This window comes from Monodelphis domestica, chromosome 8 (assembly GCF_027887165.1).
Source record: "Monodelphis domestica isolate mMonDom1 chromosome 8, mMonDom1.pri, whole genome shotgun sequence".
NCBI classification, from domain to species: domain Eukaryota; kingdom Metazoa; phylum Chordata; class Mammalia; order Didelphimorphia; family Didelphidae; genus Monodelphis; species Monodelphis domestica.
The window spans coordinates 20,835,668-20,851,235 of NC_077234.1; the positions used below are offsets into that span (position 1 = coordinate 20,835,668).

At 47.2% G+C, this 15,568-nt stretch overlaps 1 protein-coding gene across 1 annotated transcript in view; it reads left to right on the plus strand.

Moving 5' to 3' along the window:
- Positions 1 to 15,568, plus strand: part of SCHIP1 (schwannomin interacting protein 1) — a 221,171-nt gene that overhangs the window by 33,307 nt on the left and 172,296 nt on the right. Inside the window, 2 exon segments of the mRNA XM_056808449.1 lie at positions 10,214 to 10,817; positions 10,820 to 11,019. Of these exon segments, the coding sequence (XP_056664427.1) occupies positions 10,232 to 10,817; positions 10,820 to 11,019 (786 nt within the window). The 5' untranslated portion in view covers positions 10,214 to 10,231.

Here is a 15,568-nt window from a genome sequence, read left to right on the forward strand (position 1 = left end):
GCAAAGACTAGGCAATGGGGGTTAAATGACTTGCCCAGGATCACACAGCTAGGAAGTATCTGAAGCCATATTCGAACCCAGAATCTCCAGTCTCTAGGCCTGGCTCTCAATCCACTGAGTTGCGCTCCTCGAGTTTGGGGGGGACTCAGGCCTTGGCAGCCTAAACCCCCTAAGAGAAAGTCAGGTTGACTCACCCCTGGGCAACAGGAGCTGAGGTAAAGTCTGCTCAGGTTTCTCTTCAGAAAGTCCCTTCAATTGGGAAATGTTGGGGGGAAGGATTTCCAGTCACCAGCAGGAAAAGTGGGTAACCCTCAGGAGAAAGTCTTTTTTTTTTCACTCTCTCCCTTCGGCTTCTCAAAACTGAGAGAGACCAACTCTTCTCCCAGCCAGAGTCTTCTCTTTCTCAAGATTCCAATCCCTTGGGACCACTTCCCCATCAAGGTGATCAGTTTCACACACTCTTCAGCCTGGCACTTTTTCTTTAGTGCCAGCCTCTGTCACACCCCTAAAGCATTTTAGATGTCTATTGGTAGCTTGGATTTCTTTCTTTGACAACTGCTTGTTCATCTCCTTATTCTCCTTTTATTGTTAACAGCTCTGTGAGGTAGATTTCAGTGTTATCCTCATTTTATATATGAGGAAACTTAAATTACTTGCCCAGGGCCATACAGTTACCAAATGTATAAAGCAAGATTTGAATTGATATTCCCAATATACCATCTAACTATAATTTCATTTCATAATTTAGGCATGCAGTAGTAGTCAGATAGGGGTGACTTAGTTTCCCCCACAAATTCATATCTTTCCCCCACATATGATGTTATTATAGAGTTATCTTTCCAGGATTCCTTAGTTAAAGTTTATGGTCCCAGTGTCCACCAGCACTGGAAAATAGATACTCAGATCCTCTGTTTAAACCATTTTTACTCTTCCATAGTAGAGTCTAGTGCTTTCAAATGTGTCTAGAGAGTACAGTACCTAACTCTACTCCACCTCCATCTTTTCCATTATCCTTAGTTAGATGTTTTCTTTTACTTTTATATCTATTTTTAAAATTATAAAACAGTTAATGGTGAAAAATCAGTATAGTCAATAAGTAAAGAATAACTTGGTGGCAGAGAAAATAGAATATTAGCCCTGGAGTAAAGAAGACTCATCTTTGGGGGTTCAGATCTGGCCTCAGACACTTTCTAGTTGTAGGCCTCTGAGCAAATCACTTACCCCTCTTTGCCTCAGTTTCCTCTTCTGTAAAATATGCTGCAGAAGGAAATGGCAAACCCTTCCAATATCTTGGCCAAGAAAACTCCATATGGGGGTCACAAAGAATCAGATATGATTGAAGCAACTCAGCAGTACCACACAACCAATAAAACTTGTTTAATAACTATTTACATCTAAATGAATTCCTTTCAATACATAAAGTCTAACCAGTTTTCTGTTTTCCTCAAAATTCTCATCAGAATTCTTTGGCCATTTATTCTTATTCATTTTTCCTCTCGTGATTGTAGTTAGGATGTGCACCCTTCTTCTGGTTTGACTTTTGACTCTGAATTATTTCATTAAAGTCTTTCTAGATTTCTGCCCATTTTTCTTACTTGTCAGCCTTAATTGCATGATAGTATTCCTCTACTTTAATGTACCACAATTTATTGAACCATTATCCTAATTGAGTGTTTCCTTTGTTTCTGGCTTTTTATTCTGATATGAAAATCTAGCCTTTTCTTGTCCTCGATTACACTCTCTGGGTATATTCCCAACTAGGGAGATCTTCGGCTAAAGGGTGTGGTTATTTAGGTAGCTTTTGCTGTGGAATGCCAGAATGCTTTCCAAAAGTATTCCAGAGGTTTGAAGTTTTGCCAGCTGTGAATGGGTGTACCTGTTTCTCCACAACCCTGCCACCATTGAATCTCATTCCATTTAATGATTTCAGATGCTTTGATGGGTATACCATGATATCTTTCTTCACATCTACTACTGATCCCACAAGATCTCTGATTTTTAACAGATTCTTCCAGAGAAACACTTGCTTGGTCTCCAGTCTCTAAGTCAGTTAGTTCTCTATGAAAGCCAAACAAGCCATCCCTTAATTCCATGATGACTCAATTTTTTACTGTTTCATTTATTCAGGGGTTACTTGAAGTTAAATACATTCTGACTGTATGACCCAGGAAAGTTACTTAACCTCTAAGTGTCCCTTAGGGCAACTTTAAGATTGAGTCTTAGACTAGTTACTCATTAAGTCTTGGCTGAAGAAGTTCTTTAATCCAAACTTATTAATACTGTTAAATCATTGGTCCAGACCAAAAAAAAAAAAAATTCCAACTCCATCTCCATCCCAAACCAGTGAACCTTTCAATAAAGGAAAGCCATTAAGCAAAGCCAATGAAACTAGGGACCTGTGAGATTTAAAATGGTTGAGGTCTTAAACTGTAGTGATTAAAATACTGATTGTGATAGATATAAGAGAGGGTGAGTAAATTTGACAGCAGAAAATATGTTTCACTACAGTGTCTTGGTTTTTAAATCAAATATAAGGTGGTCGCCAGGGAAATATTCCCAATTATTCAAATACCCAAGTCAATTGGGTTTTATAGATATTTTAATTAACAATACAATGAGTAATCAAAGAAAAAGAGAGAGAGTAAGAAAGGAATACGTATGAAGGGCCTCAAGCCAATATGGCCTGGACCTGAGTCTTAAGAGAGAAATCAGTCAGTTTTTTATAACTCACCATAAGATCTGTCTAAGTAAGGATTTCTTTTTTTTTTTTTAAACCCTTACCTTCCGTCTTGGAGTCAATACTGTGTATTGGCTCCAAGGCAGAAGAGTGGTAAGGGCTAGGCAATGGGGGTCAAGTGACTTGCCCAGGGTCCCACAGCTGGGAAGTGTCTGAGGCCAGATTTTAACCTAGGACCTCCCATCTCTAGGACTGGCTCTCAATCCACTGAGCTACCCAGCTGCCCCCTCCTAAGTAAGGATTTCTAATGACACCAGGCCAGCAGCATCTCAGCTGCTTTCACCAACTCCCTCCTCCATCTGAATGTTTCAGAATGACTCCCCAGCTCTTCCCTGAGCTCTTATTTTTAAGGGCAAAATCTCCTCTGTCACCTCCCCTAAGTCCTTACATCTACCAATCACTGTAGATGTTTCTAAAGGACCGCCCATTCTTAGTCCACACCCAAGAAGGTGTGGATTTTTGAGTAATTCACACCAGGAAAGCTCTGAGTAAGTTTTCCACTTCTTTGTTCCTTGTAAATTCACAAGTTGCTTGACCTTTATAGGTACTTAGCTTAAGAAAAGTATGGGTTTAAGTACTTTTCATTGTTCAGAAAAGAGTTTCCAACTTTATCTTCCCCTAGGGCAGACCCAAGTAGGTAAAGTAGAATTCTCACATTCCTGCTTTAAGTAGAGTTCACTGCCCAAATGGGGAATGGTCTTAATCCAATCTTATAAAGTAGGGTCTGGGAAATTTTGAGGTTTACAGACCACCTGTGATGAAGTGCCCATAGTTTTTCATCTCTGAGGAAAAGAGCAGCTACATCTCCTTAACTCTCCTCAGAACAAGATCAGTTGCACAATTATCCAGTTTGGGGTCTTCGTCTGGGTATCCTTTATGGATATATTATTGTAGTCGTATATATTTTTGGTTTCTGCTTTTCTTCTCTTTGCATCAGTTCATATTAATTTTCCTATTATTCTCAGAATCTCTCTTATTCGTTGTTTCCTACAAAGGTCTATAATGTTCATTACCTTTATATTCCACAATTTGTCTAGCCATTCCCCAGTCAAAGAGCACCAAATCCTTCAATTTACACATGAGGAAATGGAAATTCATGACACTTATTAGCTATATCTAAGTCTTTGCCTCAATTTCTTCTTCTGTCAAATGAAGGGATTAGAGTTGATGACCTCTAAGATGCCTTCCAATTCTAATCTAAGATTCTGATTCTATCACACAAGCATTTATCAAGAGCCTACTATGTGCCAGAGATACAAAGAAAAACAAACAGAGTCTCTAACTTTAAGGAACTCCCATTTGGGAAACAACAAGCAAATGGCTATGTACCTATAAGATATATACAAGATGTGTCCAAAAGCTGCATTTCTGTGACTTCTTCTTCTCTTTAGCCTCTATGCCCTGATGATTAGTCATTCAACAAGCATTCTTGGGGGCAGCTGGGTAGCTCAGTGGATCGAGAGCCAGGCCTAGAGATGGGAGGTCCTGGCTTTAAATGTGGTCTCAGATACTTCCCAACTGAGTGACCCTGGACAAGTCACTTAACCCCCATTGCCTAGCCCTTACCTCTCTTCTGCCTTGGAACCAATACATAGAATTGATTTCAAGATGGAAGATAAGGGTTTTAAAAAAAACAAGCATTCTTGTGCCATTTATTTACTATGCACCAAGCCACAAGGCTAGGTACTGGTATACAAAACCCCAAATAACCCAAATTAGTTCCCAAACTAAATATTAAATCATCCTTATTTAATTCCTCCCTCTGAGGGGTCAGACAGCACAAAAAGACACCCAATCAGCAAGATAAAAATCAGAAGAGGAATAAAAGTTATCACTATAAACATGTAAACTCTCCCTTCCCATTGGGCTCATCCATCTCTCTCTCTTAGTCCCCTTCAGTTCTAGGAAGGGTCAGGGCTTCTAGTGCCAAGATAAGATGATTACTGGCAAGAGACTGGATCTGGAGGGGGTACTGAGCCAGCAGGCCACCTGGGAGAAGAAGGTGAAATTGGGGACAAGGCTGGCTAATCTAGGATATGTGATCCCACTGAAATAATTCAGAGGTGATAATAATTCAAAGGGTGCCTTGTTTCATTTTGTTGTTCAGTCGTACCCAGCTTGTCTTTGGGGCACCATTTGGAGTTTTCTTGGCAAAGATACTGAAGTGTTTGCCATTTTCTTCCCTGGTTCATTTGACAGATGAGGAAACTGAGGCCAATAGGGTTAAATGACTTGCCTGGGGTCATACTACTAGTAAACATCTGAGGCTGCATTTGAACTCAGGTCTTCTGGGCCCCCCACTTCATCTATTCTGACACCTAGCTGCTTATTTCATTTGGCAGTATCTTATATATCACCCTCTCTCCCTACCCCAATGGAGTTACTTGCCCAAATATGTTATCCTGAGATAGTTGCTGTGTTATGTGGATGTTTTCCATATGGGTACAGACAGGCATTTCAATGGTGTCGCCAACAGTTCACACCATTCAATTAGGCAAGTTTTGTTGTACCAACCAGGTGCCAAGTGCTGGCAATGCAAGGACAACAACAAAATAATTCCTTTCCTCAGAGAGCTTATATTCTACCAAGGAAGAAAAATTTGTGCACAGAAAAGAAAATGGAAAATAGAGTCTACAGGAAATAAAGGCAGTTGGAGGAGGTGGCCCAGGATGATGCCAAAGCTGAATGATTGGTTTTTTTGTTCTGTTTTATTTTAAATGTTTATCTTGGTACACCTTCACATGGCGAGCAGGGGGAGGAAATACAATAACAGTGATCCTCATACTTAATCCTTGAATGGTTATTATTGACAAGCATTTTTTTTTAAGCCTTATCTTCTATCTTAGAATCAATACTGTGCATTGGTTCCAAGATAGAAGAGTGGTAAGGGCTAGGCAATGGGGGTTAAGTGACTTGCCCAGGGTCACACAGCTGGGAAGTTTCTGAGGTCAAATTTGAACCCAGGACCTCCATTCTCTGGACCTGGCTCTCCATCCACTTGAGCCACCCAGCTGCCCCCAACAAGCATTTATTAAACACTATATTCCAGGTATTTGACTAGACCCTGAAGACACAAAGACAGAAGTAAGTGTTCCTGCACTCAAAGAGCTTCCATTCTATCTGAAAAGACACTGTGTCTATGAATAGGCATAACCAAAATAAATACAAGGTAATTTGGGGAGGGGCTGGGCAGCTAGGTAGCACATCCCATCTTCCTGAGTTCAAATCTGGCCTCAGACTCTTGTGAGCTAAGTGACCCTGAGCAAGTCACTTAATCTGTTTCCTCATCTGTCAAATGAAATGGAGAAGAAAATGCCAAACCACTCCAGCATCTTACTTGTATGACCTTGAGCAAGTTGCTTCACTGGTTTGCCTCAGTTTCCTCATTTGTACAAGGAGCTGGAGAAGGAAAGGGCCAACCACCCCCAGGATCTTTGCCAAGAAAGCCCCAAAGGGGATCTCCAAGAGTCAGACAGGCCTAAAACCAATGAAAAACAATTTGGAGAGGACTGAGGCAATAGCATGTGTGGGGATTCTGGAAGGTTTCATGCAGTAGTTGGCACTTGAACTGCCCTGTAGGAAACAAGTCTTCATGTTCTGTAAAGGAATTTATACCCATTAATCTGTAAAGATGGTACTATGGATGGCATTATTCCCATTTTACAGTTAAAGAAACTGACCAGCTATGGCTAATGTCAAGAGGTAGATAAGGGTAGTCCAACTGATTCCATCTGCACCAACTTGCCTTCCATATACGGAAAATAGTCCAAATATGGGTGTTTGAATGTCTTTGGGATGGGAGAGAAAAGAGAAGGGTCCTGGGGCCAAAAGGGGGGCAAATGCATGTTCTCTGAACTAACTTAATTGGGCTTAATTTCTGGACCCAAGTTGTGTCTGCAAGACTTTTTGAGCCCAAGGAGTGGCAGGGCTGGACCTGGGCATGGAAAGACAATCATTTTATTTGATGATCCACCCATGTGGTCCTGCTAGCTAAGGACTTTAATGGGGTGTTAAATTCAGAAGCTGCCCTGGTGGGGATGGGCTGGCCACTAGCTGACACTGGGCTTAGCAATTTGACAGAATCAAACTATCAGGATCAGGGGCCAAGTCGTTTTATGGAAACCACTGTAAAGGACCCGTATTAAAGTAATAATTATTCTGTTTTTAAAGAGTGACCTGCAGACCACTAAAGCAAGCCAGTTTACCAGACCAAGGGATCTGGACAAGTTAATAGTCTACCAGATCTTCCCAGTGGAGACTCAGGGAAGAAAGGAAAAGACCTCTCCCTTCCCAGAAGTCTTTAAAAACAATGGGTCCTGAAGCAGAAATGTAAATGTGGCAGCCCCTCCCCCTTAAAGAATTTCAAATATTTCCTCGTTCCTCCCCTTTGAAAGACAACTTCTGCAGTCTAAATTGGTTTAGCTGAGCCAGGCTGGATGGAACTCCTGGAAAGAATCAATCAGCTCTCCATTTAGAACTATGGCAAAACTATTTCACCATCAGCCTGGCAAATGAAGTGGTAGTTTTCAACAGTGCTTAGCTGTCAGTTGCAGACTCAGGGGACTTCCTAGGCTAAGATTATTGCATATTTCCAAGTTAAGGCTTTGGTGACTCCTTCCTGAAAACCTCCTTAGCCTTTTAACTGCTTAAATCTCTGGCTGGAACAGAAATAAACCTGAAAACAAAACTGGAAGGTCCCTTATTTATTCATTCATTCAACTAATATGCATTAAGAGGCTACAATTCCCAAGCACTTGGTTTGTTCTAGTGGCAAAGACAAAAAAAATAAGACAATCTAGCTTTTCAAAGAACTTCCATTCCACTGGGGGATGCTACAACAATAGTAATAACTGATATCTATATGGTGATTGTTTTTTAAGCTTTGCCAAGTACTTTTCAAACAAAAGCTCATTTAAGCCTCATGACAATCCTGTGGAGTGAACACTAGAGGTATTATTATCCTTATTTCACAGATTAGAAAACTAGCTCAGAGAGGATGACTGCAGAGATCTATCCGTCAACTAGCTTCTACTTAAAGCCTGCTAAGAGCTGAAAAGACCTCAGGAGTCCTCTCATCCAGTTCCCACAGTTTACAGGTGAAAAAATGGAATCCTGGAGAAATTAAGTGACTTGCCCAAATTAAGTGGCAGAGCTAGGATTCCCACCTCAGGTCCTCTGACTCCAACCTGGGGGCAAAGCTTAGCACTCCCTTCCATGGTCCCAGAATTGGCATGATTGGCACCCACATCTTCCCCTATCTGGTCAAGTACTCTCTCCAAGGGGCTGAGGTGGATGGAGAGTCCCCCCTTTGAGAAAGGACGTCCTGGCTTCCTAGGTGTGTGACTGAGGATGTCACTTAACCCTCACTGTCTGGTCCTCACCACTCTCCAATGCTGGAATCAATACACAATATTGCTAAGACTGTGTGTGTGTGTGTGTGTGTGTGTGTGTGTGTGTGTGTGTGTGTGTGTTTGTGTGAAGAGTTAGTTAGAAAGCACCAACATCTGGGAAGGGGCTCCAGAACTGTGCTTCCAAGGACAAGGGGGTTTTCAGGGGCAGAGGGCAAGAGAGAGTGCATTTGCGATTTGGGGTGCGCAGCTAGAGATGGAATGCTGTGCACAGGGCACAAGCCAGCATCCTTCTCTCCTCCCAGAAGTCATCTATTCCCCATGGATGGCCTAGGAAGGAGAAGGAAGGGAGCCAGAAAAAGCAACAGGTTGGGCACTTGAACTTTGAGGGGGGGGGCGGGGGCTTGAGGGAAGCAGAGCAGGCAGGGAGAGGAAGCTGCTAGGATGATGATGGGTGGGAGGGGAAATGATGGTGAGCACTGAGATGACGTCATCCGGGTTCCCAAACTGGAGGTTTCCAACATGGGGTCACTCAGGGACTTTGGAGGACTTCCGTTTGGGGAAGATTCCTGGCATGGAGCCACGGCCACTGGAAGGAGCATGGCTAGGGCTAGATGCTCTCAGGGCAGGTTCCTAGGTTGGGACCACAGCCAGGGATCAAAGGAGTCAGATGGGGGATTGCCTTCTTTAACCAGGGGTCCAGAAGCTCGAGCTAGGGCCCTGCCCTCTCTCCCACAGTGCGCGTCGGTCCGTTTGCGGAGGTGGAGCGTCCCTGGAGTGTCTGGCCCTTGGGCACTCAGGAAGGGCGCCCTGAAGCCCAGAGATGCTATGAGGCTCTTTCCCGGGGCGCCCCCTCCCCCGGGCCCTGTCCCCGCCTCCTTTCTCTCTCACCCGAGCCCAGGAGACAGGTTCAGGCCCCAGCCCAGCCCAGCCCCGCTGGGCCCCTGAATCTCTCCGCCTAGCTCCCACCCCTATCCCGGGAGGCGCGGACTGCGCGCCTGAAACGCCCAGGCCGCGATCTGGGCATGCTCGGTAACCGGGCGGAGGGTTGGTCACCAGTGAGGAGCTTTCTCTCCGCTTTGGGGCCGGGCCGGGGCTGGGGCCGCTGCCTCGGCTGCTCAGCCAACTGCTGCTCGGCTGGCCATGAGCAGCCTCAGGCCTGGGGCACGCCGGGCTGGCCAGGCTGGAGGGAGGACGAGGGAGAGCCGGGAGCCTAGGCTGGCCACGAGGCGGAGCCAAGCCCGGTGAGAGCCGAGTCAGCCGCGGTCCCAGCCCAGACCCGGGAAGCCCACGCGAGCAAAGCCTCGGGCGAGCTAGGGAGCTGGGGGTACGGGGCGCAGACACTCTGGCTGGCTGTGGGGCGGGGGCGGAGAGAAGAGGAGACAGGACCAGACCGATGGCCCCGCCCGCCCGCCGCTTTCTCTCTCTGAAAGTCCTGGTCATAGTTGTACGCACCAACAGCCCCGCCCCGCCCCCCAGGGGAGGCTGGAGGGGGGGGGGGGAAGGGGGGAGATGAGAAAAGGAGCCAGATGCAAAATCCCCAACTAGTGGCTAGCCAAGCCTCCTCTCTCTCCAGTCCGTGTAGAAGTGGGGTATCCTGAAAGGGTGTGAATGTGTATGTTTTTTTCAGGAGGGGGTTCCGAGGGGGGAACTGTCAGAAGCCTCCCACCCCCTCCCCCTTCATTAAAAGTCTCCAAGCGTCCATTGCAGTGTGTGCATCCCCGGGATCGGTCTCTTGCTGGCCCTCAGGAAGGACTAGCAGGGGGCGGTGTGAAAGGAAACCCAGACGCCTCTGCTCTGCCCAAGTGCCCCCTTTCTAAGTGGAGTCTTGGGCGGCTGGGGAGTGGCCTCGGCTTTGCCCTGGTGTACTCCTGGCCCTGAGGTCGGGGGCTGGGGGGGGGTGTTGGGGGGGGGGGACGGGGAGAGGAGGAGACTTGGTTTCCCCCTGACCGGCGGTAGCAGCAGAAGCAGCAGCAGCGGCAGCAGTCGCGGCAGTAGCAACGGTCCGCCCGCCGCCGGCGGCAGGAGGGAGTCTAGCTCCCGCGGATGCCCGGGTTGGCGGCTTATTCTGCCCAGGCTTCTTTCTTTCTCCCTCTCACTGTGTGTCTCCTTTTCTGCTCCCGCCCAGGATTACCGAGAGGATGGGATGGATTTAGCCAGTGACGCCTGCAGCAGCAGCCGCTCCAGCTCACGGTCTAACTCCAGCAAAGTGACCCCGTGCTCAGAGTGCAAATCCTCCTCCTCCCCCTGCTCCTCCTCCTCCCCCGGCAGCCTGGACTTGGTGGCTGCCCTGGAGGACTATGAGGAGGAGGAGAGTTTCCAGGTCTATCGGAAGACGGTGATTGATGAGTGGGAAGAAGAAGAGGACGAGGAGGAAGAGGAGGAGGAAGAAGAGGAGGACAACAACGACCCAGGGTACAGGGACTCGGGGCACAGCTCTGGGTACAACCGCTATGAAAAGCCGGCCAGCTCGAGGAGTTACTCGAAGGAGCTGGGCGCTGTGAAGCCCCCCGCTTCCAGCAGGAGCACGATCAGCAACACCCCCACTGGCGGCGGCAGCACCGGCACCGGCACCGGCACTGGCGCCCGGAGCACCGTCATGCCGCCCCCGATTCCCAATGGCAACCTCCATCCCCCTCCGGACCTCAGACACAACGGCAACATGGTGACGGCCGATCGGCCGGTGACTGGCCACCGGGGAGGCCACCCAAACCCCCTGCAGAAAGGGCGGCCTGAGGTGGGAGACTGGGCGGCCCGGGCTCGGGGCCCGCGGGGCTCCTCCCGCTTCACCCTCTGGACAGTGGGACTTGTCTCAAGGAGGAGCCCCAGCTCCCCACTATGGACTGGGAGGCTTTGGAAAGGCATCTGGCTGGCTTACAGTTTCAGGAACAGGAGGGACGCAACCAGAGCCAAGGGAAACCCAACTCCGCCTCGGTAAGTTGCTCGGTTGTCCTCAGTCTACTGTGTGCGGACCGCGGGGATCTTGGTCCATTCATTCCGCCGCCCTTCCCCCCCCTCCGCCCGCCTCCCCGCCTTTGCTCTCACTCTCTCTAGACTATGCTGTCTGACTTGGGGAGGGGGGGGGAGGGAGAGGCGCACGAAGGCTGGGATCCCTGGAAGCAGCCACTCATCCCCCTGGTATGGACTTTGGCTGACGGGAGCGGTGCTCCCGGGTGGGGTGAGTCACCAGGGGCGATGCTTGGCACCTAGACTCGGCGGCTCAAGGGAACACTTGAGGCAGCCGCCTGACATGCCGCTGTGGCTCCCCCGCTCCGGGGGCCGCCCCCACCCGTGCGCCGACCTAGCAGGAAGGCACCTCGCCCATCTCCTGGTCTTTCTGTAGTTGGACGGTCCTCCCGCATCCGCAGGGACTTGGGGCTTTCCTGAAATCGACGCTATTGTTTGACTGGGTGAACAGGCGGAATGGACCTGCCCTAGCTGCTGGGAGAAGTGAGCCTGGCTGGCTTCTTTCGGGCCACCTCCAGTCCTTCCGGAGGCAACTGCGTGAATTCAGGGAGCCCAGCCGAGGGGGGAGGAGGGAGAGAAGGCAGAGCTGCTCTGCTCACCTCTGTCCTGACAGTCCTGGACAGGTTAGCACATGCTGTCCCAGATCCTTTTTGCTCCTGAAAGAAGGCAGCCTTTTTTTTTCCCCCCCGAGAGTCTGGGGCTCCCCATTTCTCTCTGCGTCCCGATGGAGCACCAGTTGCGGTCTAAAATCATTAATGATGCCCTCCGTGCGACTGAGGGGCAGAGTTTAAATGAGCTGCTCTGTGTGACAGCTGGAAGGAAGCAGCAGAAAATGCTTGCCTTGCAGGTATAATTTTCAGACTCCAGGGCCTGGGCTGGTGGAAATTGGGTGCGTGCCCTTCTGACACCAGGGTGAGGAGAGTAACTGCTTTTTCTAGAAAAACTGGAAGGGGGGGGCGGGTACCTTTCAACAGGGCTGCTGCTGCACAAGCCACTGCCTGGCCTCCCTGGAGGCTGGGCCTATTCAATTAACAGACCATAAAAATGTTTTAATTCTGCCTGTTGAGTTTACCGCCACCACCATTCTCCTTTTGTGACTCCCAGACATGGAATCTCTCCATCAAAGCCAGATACTCCCTCTGTCCCGGGGACCCTGGACAGGCTTTTCTCTCTTCTTTTCTACTTAGCCCTTCACAGAGAAAACATCTCCTAGCCTTTCCTGCCAGTGGAGCCATAGATTTGTATTTCCTGTTGCATCCCTGGTGATGGCATCTGTGAAATGGGAGGACCCCTGGAATTCTGATATTTAGAAGTCTGAGGATCGCTCCTCACCAGCACTTGTATGGTGCTGCTCACCCACAGCCCGTTTCCTGCATGAGGAGTCAGTCTGGTCACAGACTAAAAGTGGAGTCCATAAAGAAGTTCTTCAATATGGTGGTGGTGGCTGTGAATGGTGGGAAAAATGAGAGGAAGCTGATTAATGGTTTAGACTGAAGGGATACAGGAGCTGGTGTAGTCCCAGGATCACAGAGCTAAAGTTAGAAGGAGCTTGGAAGCCATCTGGTTTACTCCCTTCATTTTACAAGTAAGGAAACTAAGGCTCAGTGACTGACCCAAAGTTATCCAGGGAGAAGCATCAGAGGCAGAATTGGAACCCAGAACTTCTGACTCAGGAGCTAGGGATCTTTCCACTGTGCCATGCTGTCTTCTTTCTTTCTTCTTTCTTTCTTTCTTTCTTTCTTTCTTTCTTTCTTTCTTTCTTTCTTTCTTTCTTTCTTTCTTTCTTTCTTTCTTTCTTTCTTTCTTTCTTTCTTTCTTTCTTTCTTTCTTTCTTTCCTTCTTCCTTTCTTTCTTTCTTCTTTCTTCCTTTCCTCTTCTTCTTCTTTCTTCCTTCTTTCTTCTTCCTTCTCTTTCTTTCTTTCTTTCTTTCTTTCTTTCTTTCTTTCTTTCTTTCTTTCTTTCTTTCTTTCTTTCTTTCTTTTCTTTCTTTCTTTCTTTCTTTCTTTCTTTCTTTCTTTCTTCTTTCTTTCTTTCTTTCTTTCTTTTTTCTAAACCCTTACCTTCTGTCTTGGAATTGATACTGTGTATTGGTTCTAGGGTAGAAGAGAGGTAAGGGCTAGGCAATGGGGATCAAGTGACTTGTCCAGGGTTACCCATCTAGGAAGTGGCTGAGGCCACATTTGAACCTAGGACGTTCCATCTCTAGGCCTGGCTCTCCATCCATTGATCCACCTAGCTGCCCCTGCCATGCTGTATTTCCAAGGCTCAGGCAATTCTTTAAGACCTAAGAGACTCTCTTTCTCTCTCTCTCTCCTCTCTCTCTCCTTCTCTCTCTCTCTCTCTCCCTCTCCCCTTCTCTCTCTCTCTCTCTCTCTCTCTCTCTCTCTCTCTCTCTCTCTCTCTCACTCTCTCTCTCTCTCTCTCTCTCTCTCTCTCTCTCCCCTCTCTCCCTCTCTCTTTCCTCTACTTCTATCTCTCCCTAACTTTCTGCCTCTATCTGTCACACACACACACACACACACACACACACACACACCCTATCATCCCCAATACTTATCACAAACCCTTGACATATTATAATTATCCAGGAACAGGACCTAGACCTGTTATTTCAGTGATATAGAGAACCCCCAGGTGAGGAAATCTCCTCGACCAGTGCAGTTTGGCACTTCCTATTCCTAGAAAGTTGACTAGTTGACTGGAAGACAGAGAGGTTAAGTGACTTGCCCAGGGTCACACAGCTGGAGGGTGTCAGAGGCAGGATTCTCTTTGGCTCCGGGGTCAGCTCAGCAAGCCCTTGGCCGTGCTTGCTCCTCTCCATAATTGACCAGGCAGTAGCTAATTGAAGCTTGAGGTATTGGATAAATAATTTATCTTACACTGTAGCACGTCTTTTTCAACCAGCTCGAATACAGATGTCGTGATGCCTTGGAATAACAGAAGGGGTCAACTCAGCAGGAACACGTTGTCAGACATTTGTCCTCACTCTGCAGATTGCCTGATAGAGGTGTCTGAAAGTTCAACGAATGTGATATCTGGCCGTGCTTGCCAAGTGCAGTGCTCCCCTGCCTTCCCAGAATGGGGATCACTTGGAATGTCATCCTGGTGCCATACTATGTGCTCTCCTACACATGGTCTCCTGGGCTTATCTACAGTTCCCTCCCCTTCTTTCCCCCCAGCTCAGCACTGCCACATTTTCTGGCTTCCTGCCCCTGAACCCAGATATTTCCTGCTTGTGGTATTCAGAAGTCTGGGGTGGTAGTCTCAGATACTGGGGAGAAGGAATAACAAAGAGAATCCGACCCCCAAATGCCTGAGATTGCTAGACAGCCTAATCAGGGAATCCTATTCTTACTTGCAATACTGGGCCTGGAGTCAGGAAGTATTGAGTTCAAATGTGACCTCAGACACTTATTAGATGGAGGAACCTGGGCAAGTCACTTAACTAATCCCTGACTACCTCAGTTTTTTCAACTGTAAAATGGGGATAATAATATCTCACAGGGTTGTTCTGAGGATCAAATGAGACAATATTTGTTTTTTGAATAATATTTTTCCCCTGGGGGCAGCTAGGTAACACAGTAGATAGAGTGCCAGGCCTAGAGTCAGGAGGACCTGTGTTCTAAATCTGGCCTCAGACTTGTCCTGGTTGTGTGACCCTGGGCAAGTCACTTAACCACCATTTACCTAGTCCTTGCCCCTCTCTCTTACCATTGTTACTAAGACAGAAAGTAGGTCTTTAAAAAATAATAATCATAATAATTTTTATTTCCTCCAATTACGTGTAAAGACAATTTTAAATATTTAAAAAATTTTTTTGAGTTCCAAATTTTCTCCCCTCCAGTCCTGCCCCTCCTGAGAAAGTAAGCAATTTGATATGTATTTTACATTTAATCGTGTAAAACATTTATGGAAGAAATCAATGAGACAATATCTGAATGGCACTTAATAGGCCTTCCATAAATAGTTGTTCCCTTCTCTTTTCTTCCTGCTTCCTACAGTGCTCTCATGTATACATTATCTATGTGGAACACAGGGATATGGGCCTTTGAGAAATTCATGATGTGGTGGAAAAATCACTGGGTTTGGAGTTGAAGGACCTGGGTTCAAATCTTGACTCATACTACCTGCATGATCTTGAGTGAGTGACTTCATGGCCATGGAACCAAGTTTCCTTTGTAAGATGAGATTGACCTAATGGGTCTCTTTCTGCCAGTTGGTGCCAACATTCGTTTCCACAAACCTAATATAAAAGGGTCCTTTGAGAGCACGTACTTTCCACAAAAATCCCACAAAGCAGTGGAGTCAGTACTGGGTTGGGTTTGAATGTGTGTGTGTGTGTGTGTGTCTGTGTGTCTGTGTGAGTGTGTGTCTGTGTGTTTGTGTGAGTGTGTTTGTGTGTGTGAGTGTGTGTGTCTGTGTGTGTGAGTGTGTGAGTGTGTGTGAGTGTGTGAGTGTGTGTCTGTGTGTGTTTGTGTGTGTGTGTCTGTCTGTCTGTCTGTGTGAGTGTGTGTCT